General features: G+C 48.2%; 1 protein-coding gene across 1 annotated transcript; it reads left to right on the top strand.

Moving 5' to 3' along the window:
• Positions 1-301: 301 nt before the first annotated feature.
• Positions 302-25,535, top strand: LOC128752754 (NACHT, LRR and PYD domains-containing protein 1 allele 2-like). The gene is made up of 14 exons (XM_053854350.1): positions 302-486; positions 561-732; positions 1,814-1,892; positions 1,968-2,105; positions 2,457-2,535; positions 2,838-3,051; positions 3,198-4,992; positions 5,639-5,815; positions 6,618-6,794; positions 7,776-7,952; positions 8,721-8,897; positions 19,959-20,132; positions 20,469-20,516; positions 20,900-25,535. Exons 2-13 carry the CDS (start codon positions 696-698, stop codon positions 20,503-20,505), a joined length of 3,261 nt encoding a protein of 1,086 aa, XP_053710325.1. The 5' UTR covers positions 302-486; positions 561-695; the 3' UTR covers positions 20,506-20,516; positions 20,900-25,535.
• The last annotated feature ends 299 nt before the right edge of the window (positions 25,536-25,834 follow it).

Genomic DNA, 25,834 nt, shown 5'->3' on the forward strand with positions numbered 1-25,834 from the left:
GAAGATTGCGTGTGGCCAGTGGATGTCGCAAGTGAGCTGGTTACAGAGGAAGAGAGAAGAAGAGAAGTTTCCGGGAGAGTGAATGGGAGAAATGAGAGATATAGAAAGTTAAGAAAATAAAGAAGAGAATCCGGACTCCACGTCTCCTGTGTCTACTTCCACTAATACAACAAGTATCTGCTGCTGCAGTCTCACCAGGCCGTGCCACCACACACCTGTAGGCTGCTTCAAGGAAGTGAGAAAATATGTGGAACCAACAGGTCGGACCACATTCGGGCAGAATCATGTGACTCCAAATGAAAGCGCTGCATAGCGTGATTCAGTCAGCAGTGAAGCAGAGAATCGCCAGAGCTGATCTGCAGAGAGAGTCCTCGTCCTCCTCCTCCTGTCTGGAGCTCCTGAGGGATCCTGCTACTCTTCCCTGTGGACACACCTGCCGTAAGACCTGTGTGGAACCAATGAGTGAAGGCTCACATGACGTGACATGTAAGAGACGCGCTGAACCAGAGGGTGCGATTCCCGTCTGATCTGAAGGCTGTTTTTCACTCCAATATTTCCAGTCTCTCCAGCTCCGATCATCCAGGCGGTGGTGGAACACACACACACACACACGGGACTCACTGCTGTGGATCAACACACTGACATCGAACACAATCTGAGTTAACAACTTTGGACCGGAACAACTGAGCTCCGACATGGACCCGAGACTGAGGAGAGGAGCCTCGCTCACAGGTCAGTGACTTGGTTTGACTTGAGCCTCATGAGTCTGACGTCACCTTTGACATTCGAGGATCCGAGTAAAGACGCACTTGTTGACTGGAGTGTTTCTCTGAGGAAGATTGATCAGGAAACTGTGACGTGACCCAAATCAACAGCCAACGATGGCGCCATCTTGTGGCCAAATCTCTTTGTGTGGAAAAGTCCATTTGAGGTGGTCAGAAAACTGAGCATCCAAGTGGCTTCTCTCCCTTGGAAATGAGTCGTGGGCCAGTGCAGTGGAACATTGTGAACTCAGGCAGCAAACATGAACATGCAGGGTTGAATGGCGCCATTGAATGGTGTCTTTTCCCTCCAATATTCCACTGCACTGGGCGACAAGTCATTTCCAGAGAAGCTCCTGCTCTATGACGGTGTCCTGATCTGACCTCCTCAAACGTGTGTCTCTCTAGATGTGAAAGAAAACAACATGAGCACAGACATGTGGAAACAGAAGGAGAGTTAGAGGTGGTTCAATAGACAATATTGATTTGGCTTTGGTTCCTGAACACAATAGATATCAGACTTTTGAAAGGCTGCACCTCAGATTTGGTCCCACAGACGTCGTCTGTTGTGATCAACTGAGTCACTTGTTTCTTCAACATTCTGACACATGTTGAAGGTTGTTGCACTGGAAATCTGTTTTCCTTCACATCCTGAGCAGAAAACTCTGGAGGTGGAGACACAGTCTCCCACATCAAGTGTGAGACTCAAACATGTGAAGAGACTGGTGGAGATTGTGTGAGTCATGTGGTCTTGAAGCTGAAACTCTGATCAAGTGACAGATGGAACTGTGGTGAGGTCAGTAGAGACAGTTGGATCAGTGGATTCTGATGGAAAGGTCCGATCATAATGAACATCAGACAGATGTTGGAGAGGCTGAGACCTGAGGGCAGGCCAGACACATGACGTCATGTGAAGAACAGCAGCAGCTGCTCTGCTCTCAGTCAGTGAACGTGGATCTGATCACCGAAGAGAGTTTGAGCCTGACCCTGATGACTGAAGTTTGCTTGTTGACAAGAAGCACCAGTGATGCTGCTGTTGTGTTGGTGTGAAGGTGTGGACAGACAGGAGGAAGCTCCTCCCTCTAAAGCCCCTCTGGGTGAGGACCATGGCAGCCAGACCAGAGCTGAGAGGTGAGAAGATCAGTTCTCCTGTCAGAGCTCCAAACACTTGAGATCATTTCCACACTGCAACTTCTGTGTGTTCAGATCAAAGCCACTCACATCAGACGCTGCTGGACGAGGACACAGACCTGGACCTGCTCCCAGCTGTCAGTCTCTGAAGAGTGATGCGTCGATGGCTCCTCCTATGGACTTCAAAGGTGGACAAGAGTCTTCAGGAGAGAGGTGAGCTCTTCTGTCCCTCTGTGACTCCACTGATGGGATTGTTGGGTCTGAACAAAGGTCTCTGAGGCTCCTTCACTCTGAGTCTTGGTTGGTCTTGGTTTGTCTCCTTCATCTGATGTTGCTTTCACTCGTCCTACCGTAAAAGCTGAAGCAGGTGGTTGTGGAGGAAAGTCAAAGAAGATGATAACAAGCAGAAAAGTGCGCAAATAAAAGAGTGTTGACATGACTGAAGAGGGTGAAGAGTTTGGAATCAAATGTGGTCCATCAACTGTGAGCTGCACATGAGAGTCATGGAGTCTGGCTCTGAACACTGAGAGTCTTTTCACTGCCTCCCTTTGATGTTCTTCACAGAGAGGATCAGCAGCCCTCAGATGTTCTCAGTCTCCAGTGTGTCCAGCAGCATCAGACAGATCTGGACTCCACACTGCAGGTACGTTCAAGTGTTAGCTCCTCCTACTAGCTCCAACAGCTGCTAACTCACCAGTCAGCTGCTTCTGCTGCTTCATGGAAGCTCTGGACAACTAGACCTGTTTGGAGAAGAGTCTGGACTGAAGCTCTTCTACTGCTCTGACTGACGCTGATTCACTGTTGACTCTCAGTTCCAACAGGTCCAGGTTAGACCTGGACTGAGACCTGCCTCCCTTCTGGAGATTTGGGAGCAGGATCCTGGTGACCTCTCAATGTCAGCAGGTTTTCTCTGTCACATGATCAGGTCACATGTTTGTGTTTCAGCTGTTTGAGGAGACTGTCATGACTCTGGTGAAGAAGGAGCTGAAGAGAGCCCAAAGGTTCCTCAGTCCAGATGACCAGAAGAACCTGGATGGTGAGGAAGAGCTGAAGTGTGACGAGGAGCAGATGAGGAGCAGCAGAGAAGCTCTCATGCAGATCTTCATGAACATCCTGAGGAGCATGAAGGAGGAGAAGCTTGCTGATGTTCTGTGGAGCAGTAAGAGGATTAGAACATTCAACCTGCTGAATATCTACAAGTCCATTTGAGCTTGAAAGACCTGGAGCTAATGAGAAGAATGATCTGAGATTGATCAGCTTCGCCTTCTGGAATCTTCTGATCATGTGACTTCTCTCTTCATTCAGGAAGTGATGCTGGAGCGTGTGCAGGGCGACTGAAGAGGAGCCTGCAGAAGAAGTTCCACAGTGTGTCTGAGGGGGTCGCTAGAGCAGGAAACTCTGCCCCTCTGAATCAGATCTACACAGAGCTCTACATCACTGAGGGGGGCACAGAGCAGGTCAACCAGGAGCACGAGGTCCGACAGATCGAAGCAGCAACCAGGCAGCAGACCAGACCAGGAACTACCATCAGACCAGAAGACCTCTTTAAAGCCTCACCTGACACAGACCCACCAATCAGGAGCCTGCTGACGAAGGGCGTGGCTGGCATTGGGAAGACCCTCCTGACACAGAAGCTGACTCTGGACTGGGCTGAAGACAAAGCCCACCACAACTTCCAGCTGGTGTTTCCTTTCACCTTCAGAGAGCTGAACCTGCTGAAAGAGAAGCAGTTGAGTTTGGTGGAACTTGTTCATCTCTTCTTTCCTGAAACCAAAGACTCAGGACTCAGCAGCTTTGAAGGAGTCCAGGTTCTGTTCATCTTGGACGGTCTGGACGAGTGTCGACTCCTTCTGGACTTCAACAGTCGGGTCCTGACAGCAGCTACAGAGTCCACCTCAGTAGACGTCCTGCTGACCAGCCTCATCAGGGGGAAGCTGCTTCCCTCAGCTCAGCTCTGGATCACCACACGACCTGCAGCAGCCAATCAGATCCCTCCTGAGTGTGTGGACATAGTGACCGAGGTCAGAGGGTTCACTGACCTCCAGAAGGAGGAGTACTTCAGGAAGAGGTTCAGAGATGAGGAGCAGACCACCGTCATGTCTCACATCAGGAGCTCACGAAGCCTCTACATCATGTGTCACATCCCCATCTTCTGCTGGATCACTGCCACAGTTCTGGAGGACATGTTGAAGAGCAGAGAGACCGGAGAGCTGCCCAAGACCCTGACTGAGATGTACATCCACTTCCTGGTGGTTCAGGCCAAAGTCAAGAAGCTCAAGTACCATGGAGGAGCTGGGACCGACCCAGTTTGGGATCCTGAGAGCAGGAAGATGATGGAGTCTCTGGGAAAACTGGCTTTTGAGCAGCTGCAGAGAGGAAACTTGATCTTCTATGAGTCAGACCTCACAGAGTGTGGCATCGACATCACAGCTGCTGCACTTTACTCAGGAGTCTTCACACAGATCTTCAGAGAGGAGAGAGGACTGTACCAGGAGAAGGTCTTCTGCTTCATCCACCTGAGTCTCCAGGAGTTTCTGGCTGCTCTTCATGTCCACCTGGAGTTCTTCAACACGGGAGTCAATGTTCTCCATTCACAACAAAAATCCAAACTGTCAAGCATCTTCAGAAAGAAAGTTCGTCCTGGACAGTTCTACCAGTCAGCAACAAGTGTTGCTTTAGAAAGTCCAAATGGACATCTGGACCTGTTCCTGCGCTTCCTTCTGGGTCTTTCTCTGCAGACCAGCCAGAGGCTCCTTCCAGGTTTGTTGACACAGACAGGAAGTAGCTCCTGGACCCATCAGGACACAGCAGAGCTCATCAAGAAGAAGATAAGTGAGAAAGTGTCTCCAGAGAGAATCATCAATCTGTTCCACTGTCTGAGTGAAGTGAAGGACACTTCTCTAGTGGAGCAGCTCCAACAGCAGCTGAGATCAGGAGCTCTCTCCTCTCGTAAACTGTCTCCTGCTCAGTGGTCCACCCTGGCCTTCATCTTACTGTCCTCAGAGGAAGATCTGGACGTGTTTGACCTGAGGAAATACTCTGATTCAGAGGAGGCTCTTGAGAGGCTGCTGCCAGTGGTCCAGGCTTCAAAGAAAGTTCTGTAAGTGGATCAAACACTGAAACATCTCTGATGATCTGAACTAGGGCTGTAGCCATGTACCGCTATTGATGATCCTCGCGATAATAAAAAATGAATTTTCAATGTCGTGTAAACGGCTCCATCACCGACTGAAGCGACACCAGAACCAGCAAGTGTTGAGCCTCCAAAGAGGGGAAGTGAGGCGCTGACTCCTGGTGCAGGGAAGAGGCTGAGACTCTGACAGTCCTCACTAGGAGACACTGTGTTCCTCTCCAAAACAATGCTGAGCTCATGGAGCTTGGAAAGGGGGGAAATCCAAGCTTGGCCTTCAGCAGCCTGAAGATTTTGGACAGCAGAGAGAGTGAGTTGTATGAGCAGGGAAAGGAAGTGTTCCAGTCAGGTCTTCATTTGGAAACCTCAGTGATGACAGCAGTGGAGTGGAGAGGCTGTTCTTTCCTTTGGCAACTGGAGAGGAAACACACAGCATCAAGTTACACATGGATTTCACTGACTGCAGAATCGTTCTTCACATTTTGATCCATGTCGTGATCATATCGTTAGCGTGACGTGTTTTGCCCGCGATAATCGTCAAGCACAAATCTGATCTGGTTACAGCCCTCATGTGAACTGGACATGAACGTTTGATTTCCTTCTTCATTTTATTCAGACTGAGCAGCTGTGGACTGTCAGAGAGAAGTGGTTCCCTTCTGTCCTCAGTCCTCAGCTCTCCGTCCTCTAGTCTGACACAACTGGACCTGAGTGAGAACTGGGACCTGGAGGATGCAGGAGTGGAGCTGCTGTCTGCTGGACTGAAGAGTCCACACTGTCACCTGGAGACTCTCAGGTCAGACATGTTGATCAGTATTTATTGATCTGGAAACACGTTTAGAGACACTTTGGTGATTCTTCTGATGTTACAGCTCCATTTCTAGATTTCACTTCATCTTTGGCTCAGAAATTCACTTCCTCTTTTTCTTCTTCTTCTTCTTCTGATTTTTTCCAAAGAAATGATCCACTTTTCTGAAGTCTTTCTGAAACAACATGGACTGTTTAGTGGCTATTTCTTGTCCATCATAGTGACTGATGTTTGTCATGTTGCTGAGAAAACACTTGGTTTTCTCTTCTTGTCCAGGTGTTTTCTGCTTCACTACAGTCTGACTTTGTTTCTCTCAAGTCTCCATTTCTGCTTCACACATTCCTCCAGTGGATTTATGGTTTGATCTTGAAGATATTGAGGACAGTGTTCATCTGCTCCAATAGAATCATCATCTCTGCAGCTCATGTTCATGATATTGGAGCAGAATCACACTGTTTTTCATCAGAGCTCTTTTCTCTGTTGGGTCCACTGAGTTTGACTTTGAGATGTTTTGTCATCATCATCTCTATGTTTCTTTCCTCTTGTTGCTCTTTTGACCAATAATAGGATTCAAAAACACTGTGGCCTCACAACAGTCGCAGTGTTTCAGACATGTTTGATCAAGTTGATCCTGACTGATATAAAGTGCTTCAAATATTCCAACAATAATGTGATGATGATCTTCTGAATGGAAAGAGTTCAGTGGCTCCTCACATCAAGTCTTTCAGGTCTTGTCACAATAGAGGATTGAAAAAGTCTCACTTGTTGATGACACTCGTCTCTTTCACAGACTGAGCAGGTGTGGACTGTCAGAGACAAGTGGTTCCCTTCTGTCCTCAGTCCTCAGCTCTCCGTCCTCTAGTCTGACACAACTGCACCTGAGTCAGAACTGGGACCTGAAGGATGCAGGAGTGGAGCTGCTGTCTGCTGGACTGAAGAGTCCACACTGTCACCTGGAGACTCTCAGGTCAGAACACATCATCTGTCCAGCTTCACAGGTGAAATGTGAAAGTCAGAGGTGGAGACTGCAGCTTCAGAGAGTCACAGTTTTCTCACCACTTTGCTCCAACACTCCAGTGAGCTGTGTTGTGCTGAGTCAGCAGAGTTGGCATCAAACAGAACATGGTGTGAGGTTGAGAGGACCAGAGGAAGATTCTCTGATCAAAGTCCAACTCACTCATGAAACAGTTGCTCTGCTGACCCCCCACACAGAGGTCTAGTCTGTAGCAGGCTCCACTGCGCCCCCCAGATGCTGCTCTCTTCAACATGGGCACTGGAAAGTGAATTTGTTGAGGGGGACACTTCCTGTCTGGGACGGTTAGCAGGCAAGTGAAATCAGGACAAACGTCTCCTCACTTCATCACACCTGCTCCTCCACATATTCCTGCTGATCACAGATGGTTTCCGTCTGCTGGCAGTGTCCACACCTCAACAAGGACGGTTCCACTGACAGAGCAAGGCTGAAGCCACGTCCACCACTGGAGCAGTCCACATTCTGAACCTCCAGACACACAACATGGTGACATTCACACTGAGTGGCTTCAAGTTAGCGACTGAAGGCTGCGACTTTTGGAGACGATTGAAGACTTGCTTGTTCTGATCAGAGCTGAAGTGGAACAAAAAGTGGATGGAGTTCAGAGAGTTCAGTTGACACAATGACCTTCACACATGCAAGAGAATCTTCACTCACTTCCACCACGTGATAAACACAAGAACCTTGAGATACTGTGGAGGCAAGCAGCCGGTGACCTGAGCACCTTCAAGTAGCTAGTTTCAAGTGTGATCATCAAGAAGAGGAAGATTCATCAGTAGAAGCTCCTACATTTCTACCACAATGATCTTCTGAATGGAAAGAGTTCAGTGGCTCCGCACATCAAGTCTTTCAAGTCTTGTCACAATAGAGGATTGAAAAAGTCTCACTTGTTGATGACACTCGTCTCTTTCACAGCCTGAGCGACTGTGGACTGTCAGAGAGAAGTGGTTCCCTTCTGTCCTCAGTCCTCAGCTCTCCGTCCTCTAGTCTGACACAACTGGACCTGAGTCAGAACAGGGACCTGAAGGATGCAGGAGTGGAGCTGCTGTCTGCTGGACTGAAGAGTCCACACTGTCACCTGGAGACTCTCAGGTCAGAACACATCATCTGTCCAGCTTCAGAGCTGAAATGTGAAAGTCAGAGGTGGAGACTGCAGCTTCAGAGAGTCACAGTTTGCTCTTCAATGAAGCAGCTGATTCTCAGTGGCATCAGTCTTCAGCAGGTTCCTCCTGTAGTCATGTGTTTGAGCTTCTAAAGAGGAACCAAGAAATGCTCCAACCTTCTCCTCCTCCAGATGGACCTTTCCATCTGCAGGACACAATAGAAATGTTGTTTGAGTTGAAGACTGGAGACACAACTTTTGCAGAGGAAGTAGACAACCATGACCTTCATCTGCTGAAGTGACATCTTGAGCTACTTTCTTCTCTGTAACTGAATATTGAAAAACATTTCCTTTTCCACTTCATCTTGAGGATCCAAATCAGACCAACATCACATGAACACATTCACTTGCTCATGTTCCAAACATCAGCATGAACCAATGAGTCAGTAGTTGCTCTGAAAGTCTGCTCTTCTGAAGAAACCTCTGCTGCACTGTGTTAGAGAGGGAGGTGAAGATGAAGTCTCCTCTTGAACAACAACACTTGAGTCGCTCGTTCATCACCACTGTGTTGTTGACTTGGTGTTTGATCAAGTTGATCCTGACTGATATAAAAGTGCTTCAAATATTCCAACCATAATGTGATGATGATCCTCTGAATGGAAAGAGTTCAGTGGCTCCTCACATCAAGTCTTTCAAGTCTTGTCACAATAGAGGATTGAAAAAGTCTCACTTGTTGATGACACTCGTCTCTTTCACAGACTGAGCTGCTGTGGACTGTCAGAGAGAAGTGGTTCCCTTCTGTCCTCAGTCCTCAGCTCTCCGTCCTCTAGTCTGACACAACTGGACCTGAGCTGGAACAGGGACCTGAAGGATGCAGGAGTGGAGCTGCTGTCTGCTGGACTGAAGAGTCCACACTGTCACCTGGAGACTCTCAGGTCAGACATGTTGATCAGTATTTATTGATCTGGAAACACGTTTAGAGACACGTCAGTGATTCTTCTGATGTTACAGCTCCATTTCTAGATTTCACTTCATCTTTGGCTCAGAAATTCACTTCCTCTTTTTCTTCTTCTTCTTCTGATTTTTCCAAAGAAATGATCCACTTTTCTGAAGTCTTTCTGAAACAACATGGACTGTTTCGTGGCTATTTCTTGTCCATCATAGTGACTGATGTTTGTCATGTTGCTGAGAAAACACTTGGTTTTCTCTTCTTGTCCAGGTAAACAGGAGTGATTGCACGGGTTCAATTAGGTGCTACAGCAGTTCAAGATGGGGTATCGATTAGAATACCGGAGGAGGTCGAAGAGAGGAGGAGGATGGTCCTGATTCAGAGGTGTTTATTTGCAGCACTCAGTACAGCATCAATATTAGTTTCTGTAATAAAGGAAATCACAATTCACGTCAGGTTACTAACTACTGAACAAAGATGCAGGCATCTCTAAGTCCACATACAACACAAGCAACACAGATCCATAAACGGCCCAATGGCGACACCTAGCGACCGACATAGAACTACACGCAACTCGGACTCTGGGACGAACGTTACGGACACATATAAACAACGACCTGTGCAACATGTGCATCCGTACAACACTGTGCTTAACATGAGTGAAGCTCAACTTACTTCTGCTCAGTCACTCAAACGCTTGAGTGCTGCTGAACTAGGACCCGACGCGACCACGACCGAACACGAGCTCCACACATAGGGAAAAGGAACGATGGGAAAAAGGAACGATGGGAAAAAGGAACGTGACGTAAATGCAAATGAGCAAAAGGCTCTTAAAGTGACAGACTCATGGTGGGAGCCTTTTATACAGCCGCCCCCAAATGTGTAAGGCACATTTGCTACAATAAATCTTAACTGTTCCTGACCATTGACCCTGAACACGGTGGAGGTTCTTCCTCCCCAGATGGAATAGCAGGCAGCACCACGAGCCGGGCGACTGGTCGAGTGTAGACATGTCCCTTGATGTTCACATCAGCTGACCGGATGCACCCGTCAGTACTGCGATGAACTTTCACCACGCGTCCTACAGACCATTGGGCGCGTGGCAATTGAGGCTCCACCACCATGACGACTGCTTCGTTCAGGAGTTCAGGAGGGGAGGAATTCCATTTCTGGCGGACCTGCAGACTGGGTAGATATTCCCTGATGAACCTGGACCAAAACTGATCCGCAAGAACCTGAGAGTGCCTCCATCGTTTACGGCTCAGAATCTCTGTTTCTGGGTAGACTACTTGGGGGAGGGATCCGTCAGGCCGCCCCATGAGTAGGCTATTTGGAGTGATGGGGTCGAGATCTGCAATATCCGCGGACACGTAGCCTAATGGCTTTGAGTTGAGGATGGCTTCGACTTCCAGCAGAACGGTAAGTAGGACCTCTTCTTGGACTGGTTGGGAGCCTAGGCAGGCATAGAGGGCAGCTTTGACCGACCGAATTTCCCTTTCCCACACTCCTCCGAAGTGTGGGGCCGCTGGAGGATTGAAAGAGAACTTGATCTGTTGCTGTGCCAGTTGGATTTGCAAGCTTTGGACCATGCTGCTATAGGCCTCTTGGAGTTCTCTTTCTCCAGCTTTGAAGTTGGTCCCTCTGTCTGACCACACCTCTGCAGGGGTTCCTCTTCTTGCAATGAATCTCCGCAAGGCCATCAGGTAAGCATCAGCATCCAGGCTATTGAGGAGATCCAGGTGCACAGCTCTGGTCGTCATACATTTAAATATGAGCCCCCAGCGTTTCTCATGTCGTCTTCCAACTTTCACCACCATAGGCCCAAAACAATCCACGCCTGTGGAGTAGAATGCTGGCTTGTGCAGTCTGAGGCGGGCAACAGGGAGATCTGCCATCCTAGGAACAGAAGGCCACGCTCGCCAGCGTTGACAGTCAGGACACGTACGTTGGTATCTTCGAATCAGTTCCCGCCCTCGAAGGATCCAGTATGATCTTCGCAGCTCCGCAAAGACCCGTTCTGAGCCAGGGTGGTGTAGGTCTTTATCGTACTTCTGGACAAGTAGGTGTGTCGTAGGGTGAGAGGCATCCAGGACTACAGGGTGCAATGATGGGTGTTCTTGACCGGCCAAACGTCTGAACCAACCGCCGACCCTGATAAGGTTCAATGACATGTCCATTTCTGGGGAGAGGGTGAGCAAGCGACTCCCCGCTGAGACGGGCTTGCCTGCTGCTAGGAGCTTGTAGTCTTCAGGAAAGGACTGTTGTTGGGCTAGTCTAAGGACCTGATTCTCCGCTTGGTGGTAATGCTCTGCGATCAGGGAAGGACTACATGTCTCTGACTGGTACATGTCTTGTACAGTGGCATCTATGAGCTCCTGCCATGTGTTGTGCTCCTTGTCACCTGTAAGAGGGGGTGAAGTAGCTGTTAGTCCACAGTGAGTGACCTTTCGGAGCTCGGTTTCCTCTTCGGCTGATGCCAGGGAAGGTTGCTCAGGCCAATGTTCAGGGCTTTGGAGGAGGAAGGTAGGTCCACAAACCCATCGATTTGGCTCTACCAGAGATGCTAGGGTCTTCCCCCTAGTCAGGTCATCGGCTGGGTTATTCTCGGACTCAACATAGCGCCAAGTGCACTTCTCAGTTAACTCCTGTATCTCTGCTACTCTCACCCCTACAAAGACCTTGTACCGGCAGGACTGAGATTGTAACCAGGTCAAAACAGTTGTGGAGTCTGACCACAATACAATGCGGTCCAGATTCAGGGTGAGTTCTTTCTCAATGAGATAGGCTAATTTGGCACCCACCAGGGCTGCACAGAGTTCTAGGCGTGGAATGGATTGGATACGCTTGGGGGCCACTCTTGATCGAGCCATGATGAATGACAAGCAGGTCCCTACAGAAGGGCTTTGTGTCCTGAGGTAGGCAACTGCTCCGTAGACCTGCTCAGAGGCATCTGCAAAAATGTGGATCTCGTGAGTAGCACCCTCTAGCTGGATGTCCTTAGGCATATATGGTCGTGGGAAGGATAGGTGAGGTAGGGACTGCAGTTCGGCCTCCCAGTTTGACCAGGCCTGTAGGAGCTCGGGAGGTAGATTGGGATCATCCCAGCTGCGCTGCTGGTCCCATAGCTGCCGAATGATGAGCTTGGCCCGAGTAGAGAAGGGCAGTAGGAGGCCTAAAGGGTCATATTGAGAGGCAAGAACTCGATAGATGTTCCTCAAGGTAGGTATCTCATAGGTCACTGGCCGGTGTTTATAACTCAGGGTGTCCGTGCTCCAGTTCCAACTGAGGCCAAGCGTTGACTCGAGGGGGTTTGACTTGTCCTGCACAAGCCACAGGTCAAGGCTCTCTGACCTGGCTTCATGAGGTAGGTGACTCAGGGCATCTGGATTGTTGCAGGCCCATTGTCGCAGATCAAAACCGGCGGGGGCCAGAAGTTCTCTGAGCTGATCAACTAAAAGTTTTGCTTCATCAGGAGTGCGCACGCTCTGCAGGCAGTTGTCCACATAGAAACACTTTTCAACTGAAAATCTCAGCTTATCACCTGGCTGGCTGTTGGCTGCAACGTGACTCTGCAGGGCGTAGGTGGCACAGCATGGGCTACATGTGGTGCCAAATGGAAGGACTTGCCACTCATATACCTTGGGAGCTTCATCCCCATTTAGGTCACGCCACAGGAACCGCAACAGTGGTCGATCTTCAGGTAGGAGTCGAACCTGGTGGAACATTCCTTTGATGTCTCCACTAACCGCCACAGGATATTCACGGAACCTTAGCAGGACTCCGAGCAGGGAAGCGCCAAGAGTAGGTCCAGGAAGAAGGTATTGGTTAAGGGTCTGTCCCAAGTATTGGTGTGAACAGTTAAACACAAGGCGATTTTTTCCATTGTGGCTGACAAGGTGGTGAGGAATATACCAACATTCTTTTGGTGGAATGGTTTCAGGAGCCACTTCTTGCACAGTGCCAGAGTCGATGAGCCTTTGCATCTCCACCTTATAGGCTTTAGCTTGAATAGGGTTCTTACGGAGACGTCTCTCGGTGCTACGCAACAGCGGCATGACTGAATCAGTTGGAGCACGGAGCTGTGGCATGTTGGGATGGCGCAACAATGGGGTGGCATACCTCGAAATTCCATCCACCTTGGTCCGGGCAGTCTTGGTCTCAAGCACCGCAACAGCCAGCTTATCTTGCTTTGAACGAGTAGCCTCTTTCTCGTTTCGGTAGGGGACTGTATCTATCTCCCAAAGCCTTTTGACGTGCTTGAACAATTCATCGCCAGTCGATGGTGAGGATATGAAGAGACACTGGGTTTCGTCAGTGAGCCGCCCCGTGCTTCTCACAGGACCCTGGAGGGTCCACCCGAGTCTTGTGTGGATAGCTGCTGGACCCCCAGGCGGTCCAAGCCGGACAGGCTCCACAGGGGTGATAAGATGAGGCTGATCTGATCCAATGAGAAGGGAGGGCTGGGCTCCCTTCAAAGCTGGAATGGGAAGCCCTCTGAGGTGTCGAAACCTCCTCTGCAGGCGATCAACGGGATAGCTGTGCTGAGCCAGGCTGAGACGGCTAGCTGTGAACGCTCCTGCAATGTTGTATCTGTTCTCAGGGTTGGTAGCTGGGGAGACGCTGAAAGACACCTTATGGCCATGGAGCACCTGGATGTCCTGACGTACTGTCCGCAGTGGGAGATCTTCAGGAAGGCCCTTCATATCAAGGAACTTAGCTGCAGCAGGGAGAAGCATAGTTCTCTCTGACCCGTCATCTAGAATGGCAAAGGTCTCCAGAGTTCGCTTCCCATACTGTACGAGCACTGGCACAACTTTCAATAGGACTCTGTTCCCAGTTCCATGACGGTCAAGGTAGAGGGCATCTGAGGTGGAACTAGTTAGGCAGGCTTCTTCTCTAACTGCAGTATTCATGCTCCCACTTGTTGCTCTTGTATTTATTTCGTGAAGGGCCAATAGGTGTTTCTTCTGGCAAATGTTGCAGGCTTTCTTCAATGTGCACTGTGCTGCTTGGTGTTGCCGAGCACATCGCCAGCACCGATTATTAGCCTGGATCCATTCTTTCAGTTGATCTTTGGAAAGCTTGGCGACGTCACTGCATTGACTGAAATAATGCTCCTTGCTCTCACAGTAAGCACAGTAGGCTTTTGTCTTAGTTTGGTTCTTCACTGGACTCTCTTTACCTGGCTGTATGGGGGGCACTGGTGGCTCTTCAGCACCATGCAGGATTGTAGTTGTTTGTTTCTTGGGGCTCTCACTCTTAGCATAGCTTCGATCTCGGCTTCCTCTTCCCCCGAGCTGATTATCGAATCCTTGACACCATGACTCATAACGGAGCCACTCGGATAGCTCATACAATGTATGTCCAGCTCTTGGTTGCTTGCCCTGGTGTCTACGAAAGTCAGCTCGCTGTTCTGGAGGTAGTTTGCTCAGCAATCGAGCTACATGTGAGCCACAATTCAGTTCAATTTCACCTTCAGGTCCCAGGGTCTGCAACAGGCCTACCAATGACTGGATTTGAAGTGAAAACCTTTGAAATGCTGCGGCATCTCCCCGCCTAACTTCAGGGGCCTCTAATACGCTAGCTATTTTTCGTAGAGCCAGGTGATGAGGTTGGCCAAACTTGTCATGTAGGGCCATCATTGTGTGAGTGTAGGGGGTTGGTGAGTTTAAATAAGCATCCGCAATGAGTTTGGCTTCATCGAACTTTAAATGATCAACCAGTACTTGGTACTTAAAGAGTTCAGTAGCATCGACTGGCAGGAGGTTTTCCAAAGCTATGCGAAGCCTCGCAAACTCACTTGGGTCAGGGTGCAGGAACTTTGGGATGGTCGGCTGTGGGCCTCTATATACCTGCTCAGGCACATGACGACCCGGGTTGGGTGACGTTGCATAGACTTCTGGAAGCTGATAGGCTGATGTAGACGTGGGGCGTGTGCGGCCTGGGTAGGAGGGAGTAAGCCGTGGCTGTGAGAAAGTTGGTTGTCTTCGGGGAAAGGGTCCCGAAGCATGGGAGTGATCTGGTTGGCCTGGTTTCACCAGCGGTGGAGGGGGAGGAGGGTAGGCAGCAGCGTTGTCCGCGTAGTAGATTGGACCAGCATGTTGTCGTTGATCAAGCTGAGGGTTGTGAATACTGTCATAAAGGTCAGTCTCCGCTGAGGGCCAGGGTGGAGGATCAGGCCAGTTCTCTTCCTCGTCTTCATCTGTTGCACTGTAGGTTTGGCAACCAACGACGACAGGTCTTGGCTCCCGACCTATGCGTGATGGAGCTCGACTAGCAGCTTGACCAATGTCTGCTTTCAAGGAACAGGCCAACTGGAGGAGCTCTTTAATCTCGCACCGCGCCTCGTCCAGTGCTCTCATGCCGGACTGAAAAACTTGTTGTTGGTGCATAAGTCGAGCATTCTCCTCTTGGATGGCTCTCATCTCGGAGTAGTAGGGCTCCTGACTTGAGTAGGAAGGTGAAGGGTTATCGGGACAGTGCCAGTCGCTTCCCTGGAGATGACCGGGGGTTCGTCGAGGGGTCTCTGGTTGAGCCGCATGCCCTGAAAGTCCACTGTAGGGGGCTTGGTCTGAATAGCGGGGCATGGTACGCGATAAATCTTCTCTGGTGGTTGATGATGTTAATCCCTTCTGTCCACTGTGAGGGAGGCCTGCATACTCCACTTCAAAGTCTAGAAGTCTGACAGGAGGACGTGTTCGTCGCCGAGGTCTGACGACAGGGTGAATCTCTCCATCGGAGTCCATCTTGGACGCTGTATCCGGCTCGAAGGACCAAATAAACAGGAGTGATTGCACGGGTTCAATTAGGTGCTACAGCAGTTCAAGATGGGGTATCGATTAGAATACCGGAGGAGGTCGAAGAGAGGAGGAGGATGGTCCTGATTCAGAGGTGTTTATTTGCAGCACTCAGTACAGCATCAATATTAGTTTCTGTAATAAAGGAAATCACAATTCACGTCAGGTTACTAACTACTGAACAAAGATGCAGGCATCTCTAAGTCCACATACAACACAAGCAACACAGATCCATAAACGGCCCAATGGCGACACCTAGCGACCGACATAGAACTACACGCAACTCGGACTCTGGGACGAACGTTACGGACACATATAAACAACGACCTGTGCAACATGTGCATCCGTACAACACTGTGCTTAACATGAGTGAAGCTCAACTTACTTCTGCTCAGTCACTCAAACGCTTGAGTGCTGCTGAACTAGGACCCGACGCGACCACGACCGAACACGAGCTCCACACATAGGGAAAAGGAACGATGGGGAAAAAGGAACGATGGGAAAAAGGAACGTGACGTAAATGCAAATGAGCAAAAGGCTCTTAAAGTGACAGACTCATGGTGGGAGCCTTTTATACACCAGGTGTTTTCTGCTTCACTGCAGTTTGACTTTGTTTCTCTCAAGTCTCCATTTCTGCTTCACACATTCCTCCAGTGGATTTATGGTTTGATCTTGAAGATATTGAGGACAGTGTTGATCTGCTCCAATAGAATCATCATCTCTGCAGCTCATGTTCATGATATTGGAGCAGAATCACATGTTTGATCAAGTTGATCCTGACTGATATAAAAGTGCTTCAAATATTCCAACCATAATGTGATGATGATCTTCTGAATGGAAAGAGTTCAGTGGCTCCTCACATCAAGTCTTTCAAGTCTTGTCACAATAGAGGATTGAAAAAGTCTCACTTGTTGATGACACTCGTCTCTTTCACAGACTGAGCTGCTGTGGACTGTCAGAGAGAAGTGGTTCCCTTCTGTCCTCAGTCCTCAGCTCTCCGTCCTCTAGTCTGACACAACTGGACCTGAGTGAGAACAGGGACCTGAAGGATGCAGGAGTGGAGCTGCTGTCTGCTGGACTGAAGAGTCCACACTGTCACCTGGAGACTCTCAGGTCAGAACACATCATCTGTCCAGCTTCACAGCTGAAATGTGAAAGTCAGAGGTGGAGACTGCAGCTTCAGAGAGTCACAGTTTAATCTTTATTGAAGCAGCTGATTCTCAGTGGCATCAGTCTTCAGCAGGTTCCTCCTGTAGTCATGTGTTTGAGCTTCTAAAGAGGAACCAAGAAATGCTCCAACCTTCTCTTCCTCCAGATGGACCTTTCCATCTGCAGGACACAATAGAAATGTTGTTTGAGTTGAAGACTGGAGACACAGCTTTTGCAGAGGAAGTAGACAACCATGACCTTCATCTGCTGAAGTGACATCTTGAGCTACTTTCTTCTCTGAAACTGAATATTGAAAAACATCCTGTTCTACTTCATCTTGAGGATCCAAATCAGACCAACATCACATGAACACATTCACTTGCTCATGTTCCAAACATCAGCATGAACCAATGAGTCAGTAGTTGCTCTGAAAGTCTGCTCTTCTGAAGAAACCTCTGCTGCACTGTGTTAGAGAGGGAGGTGAAGATGAAGTCTCCTCTTGAACAACAACACTTGAGTCGCTCGTTCATCACCACTGTGTTGTTGACTTGGTGTTTGATCAAGTTGATCCTGACTGATATAAAAGTGCTTCAAATATTCCAACAATAACGTGATGATGATCTTCTGAATGGAAAGAGTTCAGTGGCTCCTCACATCAAGTCTTTCAAGTCTTGTCACAATAGAGGATTGAAAAAGTCTCACTTGTTGATGACACTCGTCTCTTTCACAGCCTGAGCAGCTGTGGACTGTCAGAGAGAAGTGGTTCCCTTCTGTCCTCAGTCCTCAGCTCTCCGTCCTCTAGTCTGACACAACTGGACCTGAGTCGGAACTGGGACCTGAAGGATGCAGGAGTGGAGCTGCTGTCTGCTGGACTGAAGAGTCCACACTGTCACCTGGAGACTCTCAGGTCAGAACACATCATCTGTCCAGCTTCAGAGCTGAAATGTGAAAGTCAGAGGTGGAGACTGCAGCTTCAGAGAGTCACAGTTTTCTCATCACTTTGCTCCAACACTCCAGTGAGCTGTGTTGTGCTGAGTCAGCAGAGTTGGCATCAAACAGAACATGGTGTGAGGTTGAGAGGACCAGAGGAAGATTCTCTGATCAAAGTCCAACTCACTCATGAAACAGTTGCTCTGCTGACCCCCCACACATAGGTCTAGTCTGTAGCAGGCTCCACTGCGCCCCCCAGATGCTGCTCTCTTCAACATGGGCACTGGAAAGTGAATTTGTTGAGGGGGACACTTCCTGTCTGGGACGGTTAGCAGGCAAGTGAAATCAGGACAAACGTCTCCTCACTGCATCACACCTGCTCCTCCACATATTCCTGCTGATCACAGATGGTTTCCGTCTGCTGGCAGTGTCCACACCTCAACAAGGACGGTTCCACTGACAGAGCAAGGCTGAAGCCACGTCCACCACTGGAGCAGTCCACATTCTGAACCTCCAGACACACAACATGGTGACATTCACACTGAGTGGCTTCAAGTTAGCGACTGAAGGCTGCGACTTTTGGAGACGATTGAAGACTCGCTTGTTCTGATCAGAGCTGAAGTGGAACAAAAAGTGGATGGTGTTCAGAGAGTTCAGTCGACACAATGACCTCCACACATGCAAGAGAATCTTCACTCACTTCCACCACGTTATAAACACAAGAACCTTGAGATACTGTGGAGGCAAGCAGCCGGTGACCTGAGCACCTTCAAGTAGCTAGTTTCAAGTGTGATCATCAAGAAGAGGAAGATTCATCAGTAGAAGCTCCTACATTTCTACCACAATGACCTTCTGAATGGAAAGAGTTCAGTGGCTCCTCACATCAAGTCTTTCAAGTCTTGTCACAATAGAGGATTGAAAAAGTCTCACTTGTTGATGACACTCGTCTCTTTCACAGCCTGAGCTGCTGTGGACTGTCAGAGAGAAGTGGTTCCCTTCTGTCCTCAGTCCTCAGCTCTCCGTCCTCTAGTCTGACACAACTGGACCTGAGTCAGAACAGGGACCTGAAGGATGCAGGAGTGGAGCTGCTGTCTGCTGGACTGAAGAGTCCACACTGTCACCTGGAGACTCTCAGGTCAGAACACATCATCTGTCCAGCTTCAGAGCTGAAATGTCAAAGTCAGAGGTGGAGACTGCAGCTTCAGAGAGTCACAGTTTGCTCTTCAATGAAGCAGCTGATTTTCAGTGGCATCAGTCTTCAGCAGGTTCCTCCTGTAGTCATGTGTTTGAGCTTCTAAAGAGAAACCAAGCATTGCTCCAACCTTCTCCTCCTCCAGATGGACCTTTCCATCTGCAGGACACAATAGAAATGATGTTTGAGTTGAAGACTGGAGACACAGCTTTTGCAGAGGAAGTCGACAACCATGACCTTCATCTGCTGAAGTGACATCTTGAGCTACTTTCTTCTCTGTAACTGAATATTGAAAAACATTTCCTGTTCCACTTCATCTTGTGGATCCAAATCAGACCAACATCACATGAACACATTCACTTGCTCATGTTCCAAACATCAGCATGAACCAATGACTCAGTAGTTGCTCTGAAAGTCTGCTCTTCTGAAGAAACCTCTGCTGCACTGTGTTAGAGAGGGAGGTGAAGATGAAGTCTCCTCTTGAACAACAACACTTGAGTCGCTCGTTCATCACCACTGTGTTGTTGACTTGGTGTTTGATCAAGTTGATCCTGACTGATCTAAAAGTGCTTCAAATATTCCAACCATAATGTGATGATGATCTTCTGAATGGAGAGAGTTCAGTGGCTCCTCACATCAAGTCTTTCAAGTCTTGTCACGATTGAAAAATTCTCACTTGTTGATGACACTCGTCTCTTTCACAGCCTGAGCCACTGTGGACTGTCAGAGAGAAGTGGTTCCCTTCTGTCCTCAGTCCTCAGCTCTCCGTCCTCTAGTCTGACACAACTGGACCTGAGTGACAACAGGGACCTGAAGGATGCAGGAGTGGAGCTGCTGTCTGCTGGACTGAAGAGTCCACACTGTCACCTGGAGACTCTCAGGTCAGAACACATCATCTCCTCGCTTCAGTTCTGCTCCACAACTGGACGGTTCTTCTGCTCTCATGGTTTTCTAAAACACTGTTTCTCCTTCATTACAGTCTGTCAGGGTGCATGATCTCAGAGAGAGGCTGTGCTTCTCTGGCCTCAGCTCTGACCTCTAACCCCTCCCACCTGCGAGAGCTGGACCTGAGCCGCAATCATCCAGGAGGACCAGGACTGGAGCTGCTGTCTGCTGGACTGAGGAGTCCAGACTGGAGGCTGGAGACTCTCAGGTATGGACAGAGCAGCAGAAGTGACTGACTGAGCTCCAAAGAGCTTCAGACTGAACATGTGATCCAGGAGCAGACAGAGAGGATGTGGGTGTGTGAGGCTGCTCAGACTCTTCATCTGAACTGAGCACATGAATCCAAACACATGACATGTTCTCCTGCTGGACACCAGTGGAAGCACCAAGGAGACAGTAGAGACTGAGCAGATGTTTTAGATCCATCTTTGTTGTCATCAACAGTCATGAAAGAGCCGTCCACTGAGCAGCAGGAGATAATAGTCCTGAAACATCTGAAGTCACATGGATCTGCTCTCATCCTTCTCTCTCTTTCTTCCTCCAGGCTGGAACACTGTGGACCAGAGAGGTTAAAGATCTGACCTGAAGAAGTGTGAGTGTTTGATTGATCCATGAGAACTGCTGGACTCTGTCAGCTTCTAGTGGAGCAGCTGTGATGTTGGTGGATCATGTGAGCCTTGAATCTGCTGCTGGAACTTGTCTTCATCAAGTCCAGGTCACTGGCCAGAACACTGCTCACCAACATGGTGTCCAGCAGAAGCTGGTTGTCCAGCAGCAGCTAGTGAGGAGCCTCCGTGCAGATCTAGAAGCAGCACTGTTGACTTTCCTCATCATCACATATGGAGTCATTCACTCTCTTCAGTCTTTGACTCCAGAGTCACATGAGTTTGGAAGATCATCACCTTCTCACTGGAGAAGATCTCAGTGTTCTTCCACCATCCTCACCACACCTGTCTTCTTCTGTTTCTATGGCAGTGACTCTCACAAGAGACGGAGGGAAAGAAGAGGAGTCTGAGTTTGGACACAAGCTTCTTCCTGGAGTCTGAGCTGCTCTGATGCTGCTGGACAGAGAGTCTGTCACCATCAGAGAGAAATTATCATCAGGAGCTCACAAGTCTCTCCCAAAGAAGCAGTGGGGATGAACTTTGACCTTCTTCTCTGTCATTTGTCAAGACTGACTCAGAGTCTCAGCAGCCACTCCGTCATCCTGGAGAGATCAGAACATTTTCATGAGTTGAATCCTGATCCACCAGTGTGATGTGGACACTTCAGGAGGCTGAACTTCAGGAAGTGAAATATATTGTTGCCTCCTCCTCCTCCTCACCTCTGATCATACAGGTGCTGAGCATTCAGTTGAAGAGCAGTTTCCGAAAACAGACCTGGGGTTCCGACCATCCAGATCCTGACTCCTGTCTGACCATGACACAAAGTGAGACTGGTTCAGCTTCATGGTGGAGGAAACCTCCGCAGGAGAAGCTGCTGTGTGGCTGCTGTGCACTGTGTTGGGATTCAAACCTTTGAGGCAAAGTGATTTGAAAATGAATGTGTCACTGTAAATACGGAAAAGATGGTTCTGTTGATATAATACACAAGTTTAATGCAGTTCTTTGGTTTATGAAATGAATGAGTTCCAGTGAAAATAAGTGATATGATGTTGAAAATGGAATGAGGACAGCTCCTCCCACTAAGCCTTTGTTTTTACCCGCTGCTTCCTGTTCCTGGTTGTTTTCTTCTCCTTGACAGTCAATTGGCAGCTGCACCTAATGCCATTGGTTGAACCCCAACTCTTGAGGAGAAGCTGGAGGTTGATGCAGCGGCAGATTTCCCTCCATCGTGGTATGATCTTGTCTCTCTCTGCAAACACCCGAGTAAAATCCCTGCCACTTTCCCCTGCACTGTGGAGGACATTAGTCTGGCTGTGGGGGGGAAGTGGGGCACGGCAGCATTAGATGGGCTCCTCGCACGAATAGTGTCCTGGTTATCTTTCTGGATCGGAGTCAAATAGTTTGGACAGAATCCAAAGTGTGGCTCACATCTCTTTTCTCTCTCTCTCTTTGTCTGTGCTGTCTGCTCTGTCGAGCAGTTTCAGCTTAACACCAGCTGCTCTGCTTCACAAGGCTGCCTTTAAGTCAGGGACAACATCAACATCTTCCTGCATCACCTGCTCTCCTTTACATCTAGACTCTCTGCACCTGCTTAGAACACAGAGAGACCAGGGCCAAATAGTGTTCTGTGGGGTTTGACTAACTGTGTGTCGCTCTCTGTAATGGCATGGTAGACGTGGGCTGGATCACCGAGACACTGGCTCCTGGTCCATCTTGAAGCGGACTTCATGGTTTCTCGCGCTCACATCCACAAACCATGGATTTAAGCCTGCGTCTACTGAGCCTCGGAACTAGGGAGTGTTATCATGACGTTCTGTCTCTCCCTCATGTACCGCTTTGTTCGATGGACATACTGTACTGTCAGGGCCTCTCTGTCCACATGTGGCGTCTCTGGCTGGGCATTGTGTTTTTTGGCATGAGCAGGGGACTTTCCACGCTAGTCTGGTGTCTCTCAGCCCCACCACTATGCCATCTGTTATCAGCTCCTGGTGGAGCACTTCTCTGCCAGGGCATATAATGCAACAGTCTCACTGGGCTGCTGCACCCTCTGCTTGAATCTGGCCCTCTCACGTATCACATTCTTCCTGGGCACAAACTGGGTTTCAAATGTGGCTTTGACTGAGGTGAGCTACTGTCTCTGCGCGTCGGTTTAATCCTGACCAGGCAGGACGTCGTCTGCTTCTTCCCCCATGCAGTAGATCAGAGCGTTCCCCTGGTTAGCTTCTGTGCTAAGATGGAGGTCGCTGGCCAGTCAGAATCTCTGGAACCTGCTTATCCACCGTTCCCAATCCTGAGGCCTTGAGAAGTCCGGCGCTTCAGGAGGTTGGATGGAGAATGTAGCGCTGGGAGGAGCGTTAGCATTAGCCACTAGCTGTGGAGGTTGCAGCCGCGTCGTCTCCTCTCTCGCTGGCGTCTTGAAACTCTCAGCTCTCATAGTTGCTTTTCTTTTCCCGCTACCCAGCTTCTGACACCATGTTGTGTGTCGCGTGGTTATAAGCAGTGGGTTTTAAGTGGTGCGAGTCATTTATTCTTCTTCCCTGGCACATCCCATAGTGTCACACCAAACATGCACCCGAGGCACACTTCAATATACAAGCTAACACCACACCCTTGGCTTGGATTGTTCTGTCTGGAGCTGCATGTTGAATAAAGGTTGTGAACTTTGTAGAAGCGGATCCGTTCTGTATTTGGATCCACCGCTGAGCTCCACCTCACACCGTCGTTGTCCATGTCTTCTTTTTCTCGGCGACAAAAACATGCTGTACTGTTTTTCACCTTCTTCTATCCACTTGGCCCTGGATCTTCTGTCGGCCCCTTTAGCTCTTTAGACATGAATCTCATCAAGTTAGTTTTGTATCCACGTCAGCTCTTGTTTATCCCCATCAGAGGGCGCCATTTTCACTGGACTGGTGTTCATTTCTGTGGTTGGATCAAGCTCATGTGATCTCAATGAATCTTCAGCCGTCACGTCTGCAACTGTTTTCTCGATGCCGTCAGCACATTCAATAGAGACTGGAACAAGGGTGGGTTCAAATGTTGTGTGATGATATCCGAGTAACGACCCTTGATTTCCAGCGCTCTTCAAAGCAGTGCATATACGTCCCCTACTTGTTGCGGTCTGACGACGTTGCTGTAACAGTAGAGATGGTAAAATCCTGCTTTTTTTTTTTTTTTTTTTACTTGATATTTTTTTTATTGTTGATGCACATATAGAATACAGTTACAGCATTATTCATTTCACTTCAGTACATCATAGAAAACTATACATGTAATAATATGGGGGAAAAAAAGAAAAGGAAAATGAAAGGAAATGCAAAATTCAAAACCATATGGAAGAGAAAAAAAAAATAAAATAAAATCAAATGCTGTCTGTGAGGGACACTTATATTATTTCACAATACAATACTTGTTTGTTTTTTGTCATTCAACCATTTTTCCCAGCTCCGGTCAAATAGTTCTTTGATTTTCAACTTAAATGTGAGTTTCTCCATCATTGACAAATGTTGAACAATGTCAGTCCATTGGCCCACGTCCGGTGCAACAGGTTGGAGCCATTTTCTTGTCATAGCTTTCTTCCCAGCCACCAAAACAATCTTGACCATGTATGAGTCTGATTTGTGAACAGTTCCTTCAAGATATCCAAGGTCCAATACACTTCCAGAAAAGGGTGTCTTGTATCCCAGCACTTTGCATATTATCCCGTGAATATTCGGCCAAAACGTCTGGATTTCGGGACAACTCCAAAAGATATGTGTATGGTCGGGATGAATTTGCTCACATTTTCTCCAACATGTCTGGTTTTCTTTACATTGTTTACTTTTAATCTGGGGCGTAATAAAGTATCGTATTTGATTTTTCCATGAAAATTCTCTCCATTCATGGGATTGAGTGGTTGTTTTCAGATTTTTCCACATTTTGTTCCACATTTCATGAGTTATTTCTTCACCTAATTCTTTAGACCATTTATCTTTAACATATATTGTGGTTTCATTTTGAAATCCCATTAAATGTAAGTATAATATTGATATTGCTTTGGTAATAATAGCGTCATATGATTTCATCATTAATTTAATTATAGGGCGACTTTCTTCTGTATTTGTCTGAATTTTTTTATCATAATAATCTCTTATTTGTAGATATCTAAAGAAATCCTATTTATCTCATTGAAATGTATTCTTTACATTTTGCAATGTTTTTATGGCCCCATCCTCGGTTATTTGATGAAATGCAGTAACCCCTTTAGACGTCCATTGTTTGAACGTATTATCCAGTTTATTTGGCTCAAAGTCCTTATCAAATGCCATCCATTTCAGGAGGCCCAGTTCTTTTCCTATTTTTTGTTTCTTCATTATTGATGCCCATATGTCCAATGTGAACATAATTATCAAGTTTTCATCCAAATCATTGTGAATCTGAATTGGTTCCTTTTCCCCAAGTGGTGTTTGTATGGGAACTGTCATGGCTCCGCTTCCAGGCTCCGAGTCCTGGTTTTGCGTTTCTCCCTCTGTTCCTTTGGCACACGGCTGGAGCCGATTAACCCCTGACGAACTGTCTTCAAAAACACCTGGGCTCCAGCAACGTGTGCCAGATCGTTGTCTTTGTTTCCTGCCAGTTCTCCTAGTCCCTGTGTGTTTCCTGTGAGTTTGGACTCCTCTCGTTCCCCTGTGGTAACTCCTGGTCCTCGTGTTTCTCCCTGTGTTCGGCTTTTTGTTCTGTTCTGCCAGCTAGCTCATTTAACTCCTGGTTCTCTCTGTTCTCGGTCTCTCGTTCTGTGAGCTCGCTTATTTTGGATTTGTCTGTGTTTAACTGTGGTTCCTGAGTTAGTGTTTTTGGTTTCTTGCTGTTTGCTGTGTGTTTCTTGGTTTCTTTTGTAGTTTATTCTCGGTTTCATTTGTGATTTAAGTTCATTTAACTCCCGGTTCGGTGACGCTTTCTGTTTTCTTGTTTGTTTAATTATTAAATATTATTTATGATTCCCTCCTGCCTCCTGTGCCTATAACCACTCGCACTTGGGTCCTACACCACGTCCCCTATACGTGGCTTTAGCTCCCTCGTCCCTTCGTCTCGTGACAAACGCCTGTCTTACCTGATTCAATATCTTTCCATCTGGCCACATAATGAGTGTCGCACCAAGACAAGACAGGACGTAACTGTGCTGCATGGTAATATTCTTTTAAATGTGGTAGTGCCAGCCCCCCTCGTTCTTTTGCTAGTTGCAGAGTAGAATCTGGAATTCTAGGTCTTTTCCCTCCCCAAATCAACCTTGATATAAGTTGATCCCACATGAGGAATTGTGACTGTGGTA

This window comes from Synchiropus splendidus, chromosome 1 (assembly GCF_027744825.2).
Source record: "Synchiropus splendidus isolate RoL2022-P1 chromosome 1, RoL_Sspl_1.0, whole genome shotgun sequence".
Classification (NCBI taxonomy): domain Eukaryota; kingdom Metazoa; phylum Chordata; class Actinopteri; order Syngnathiformes; family Callionymidae; genus Synchiropus; species Synchiropus splendidus.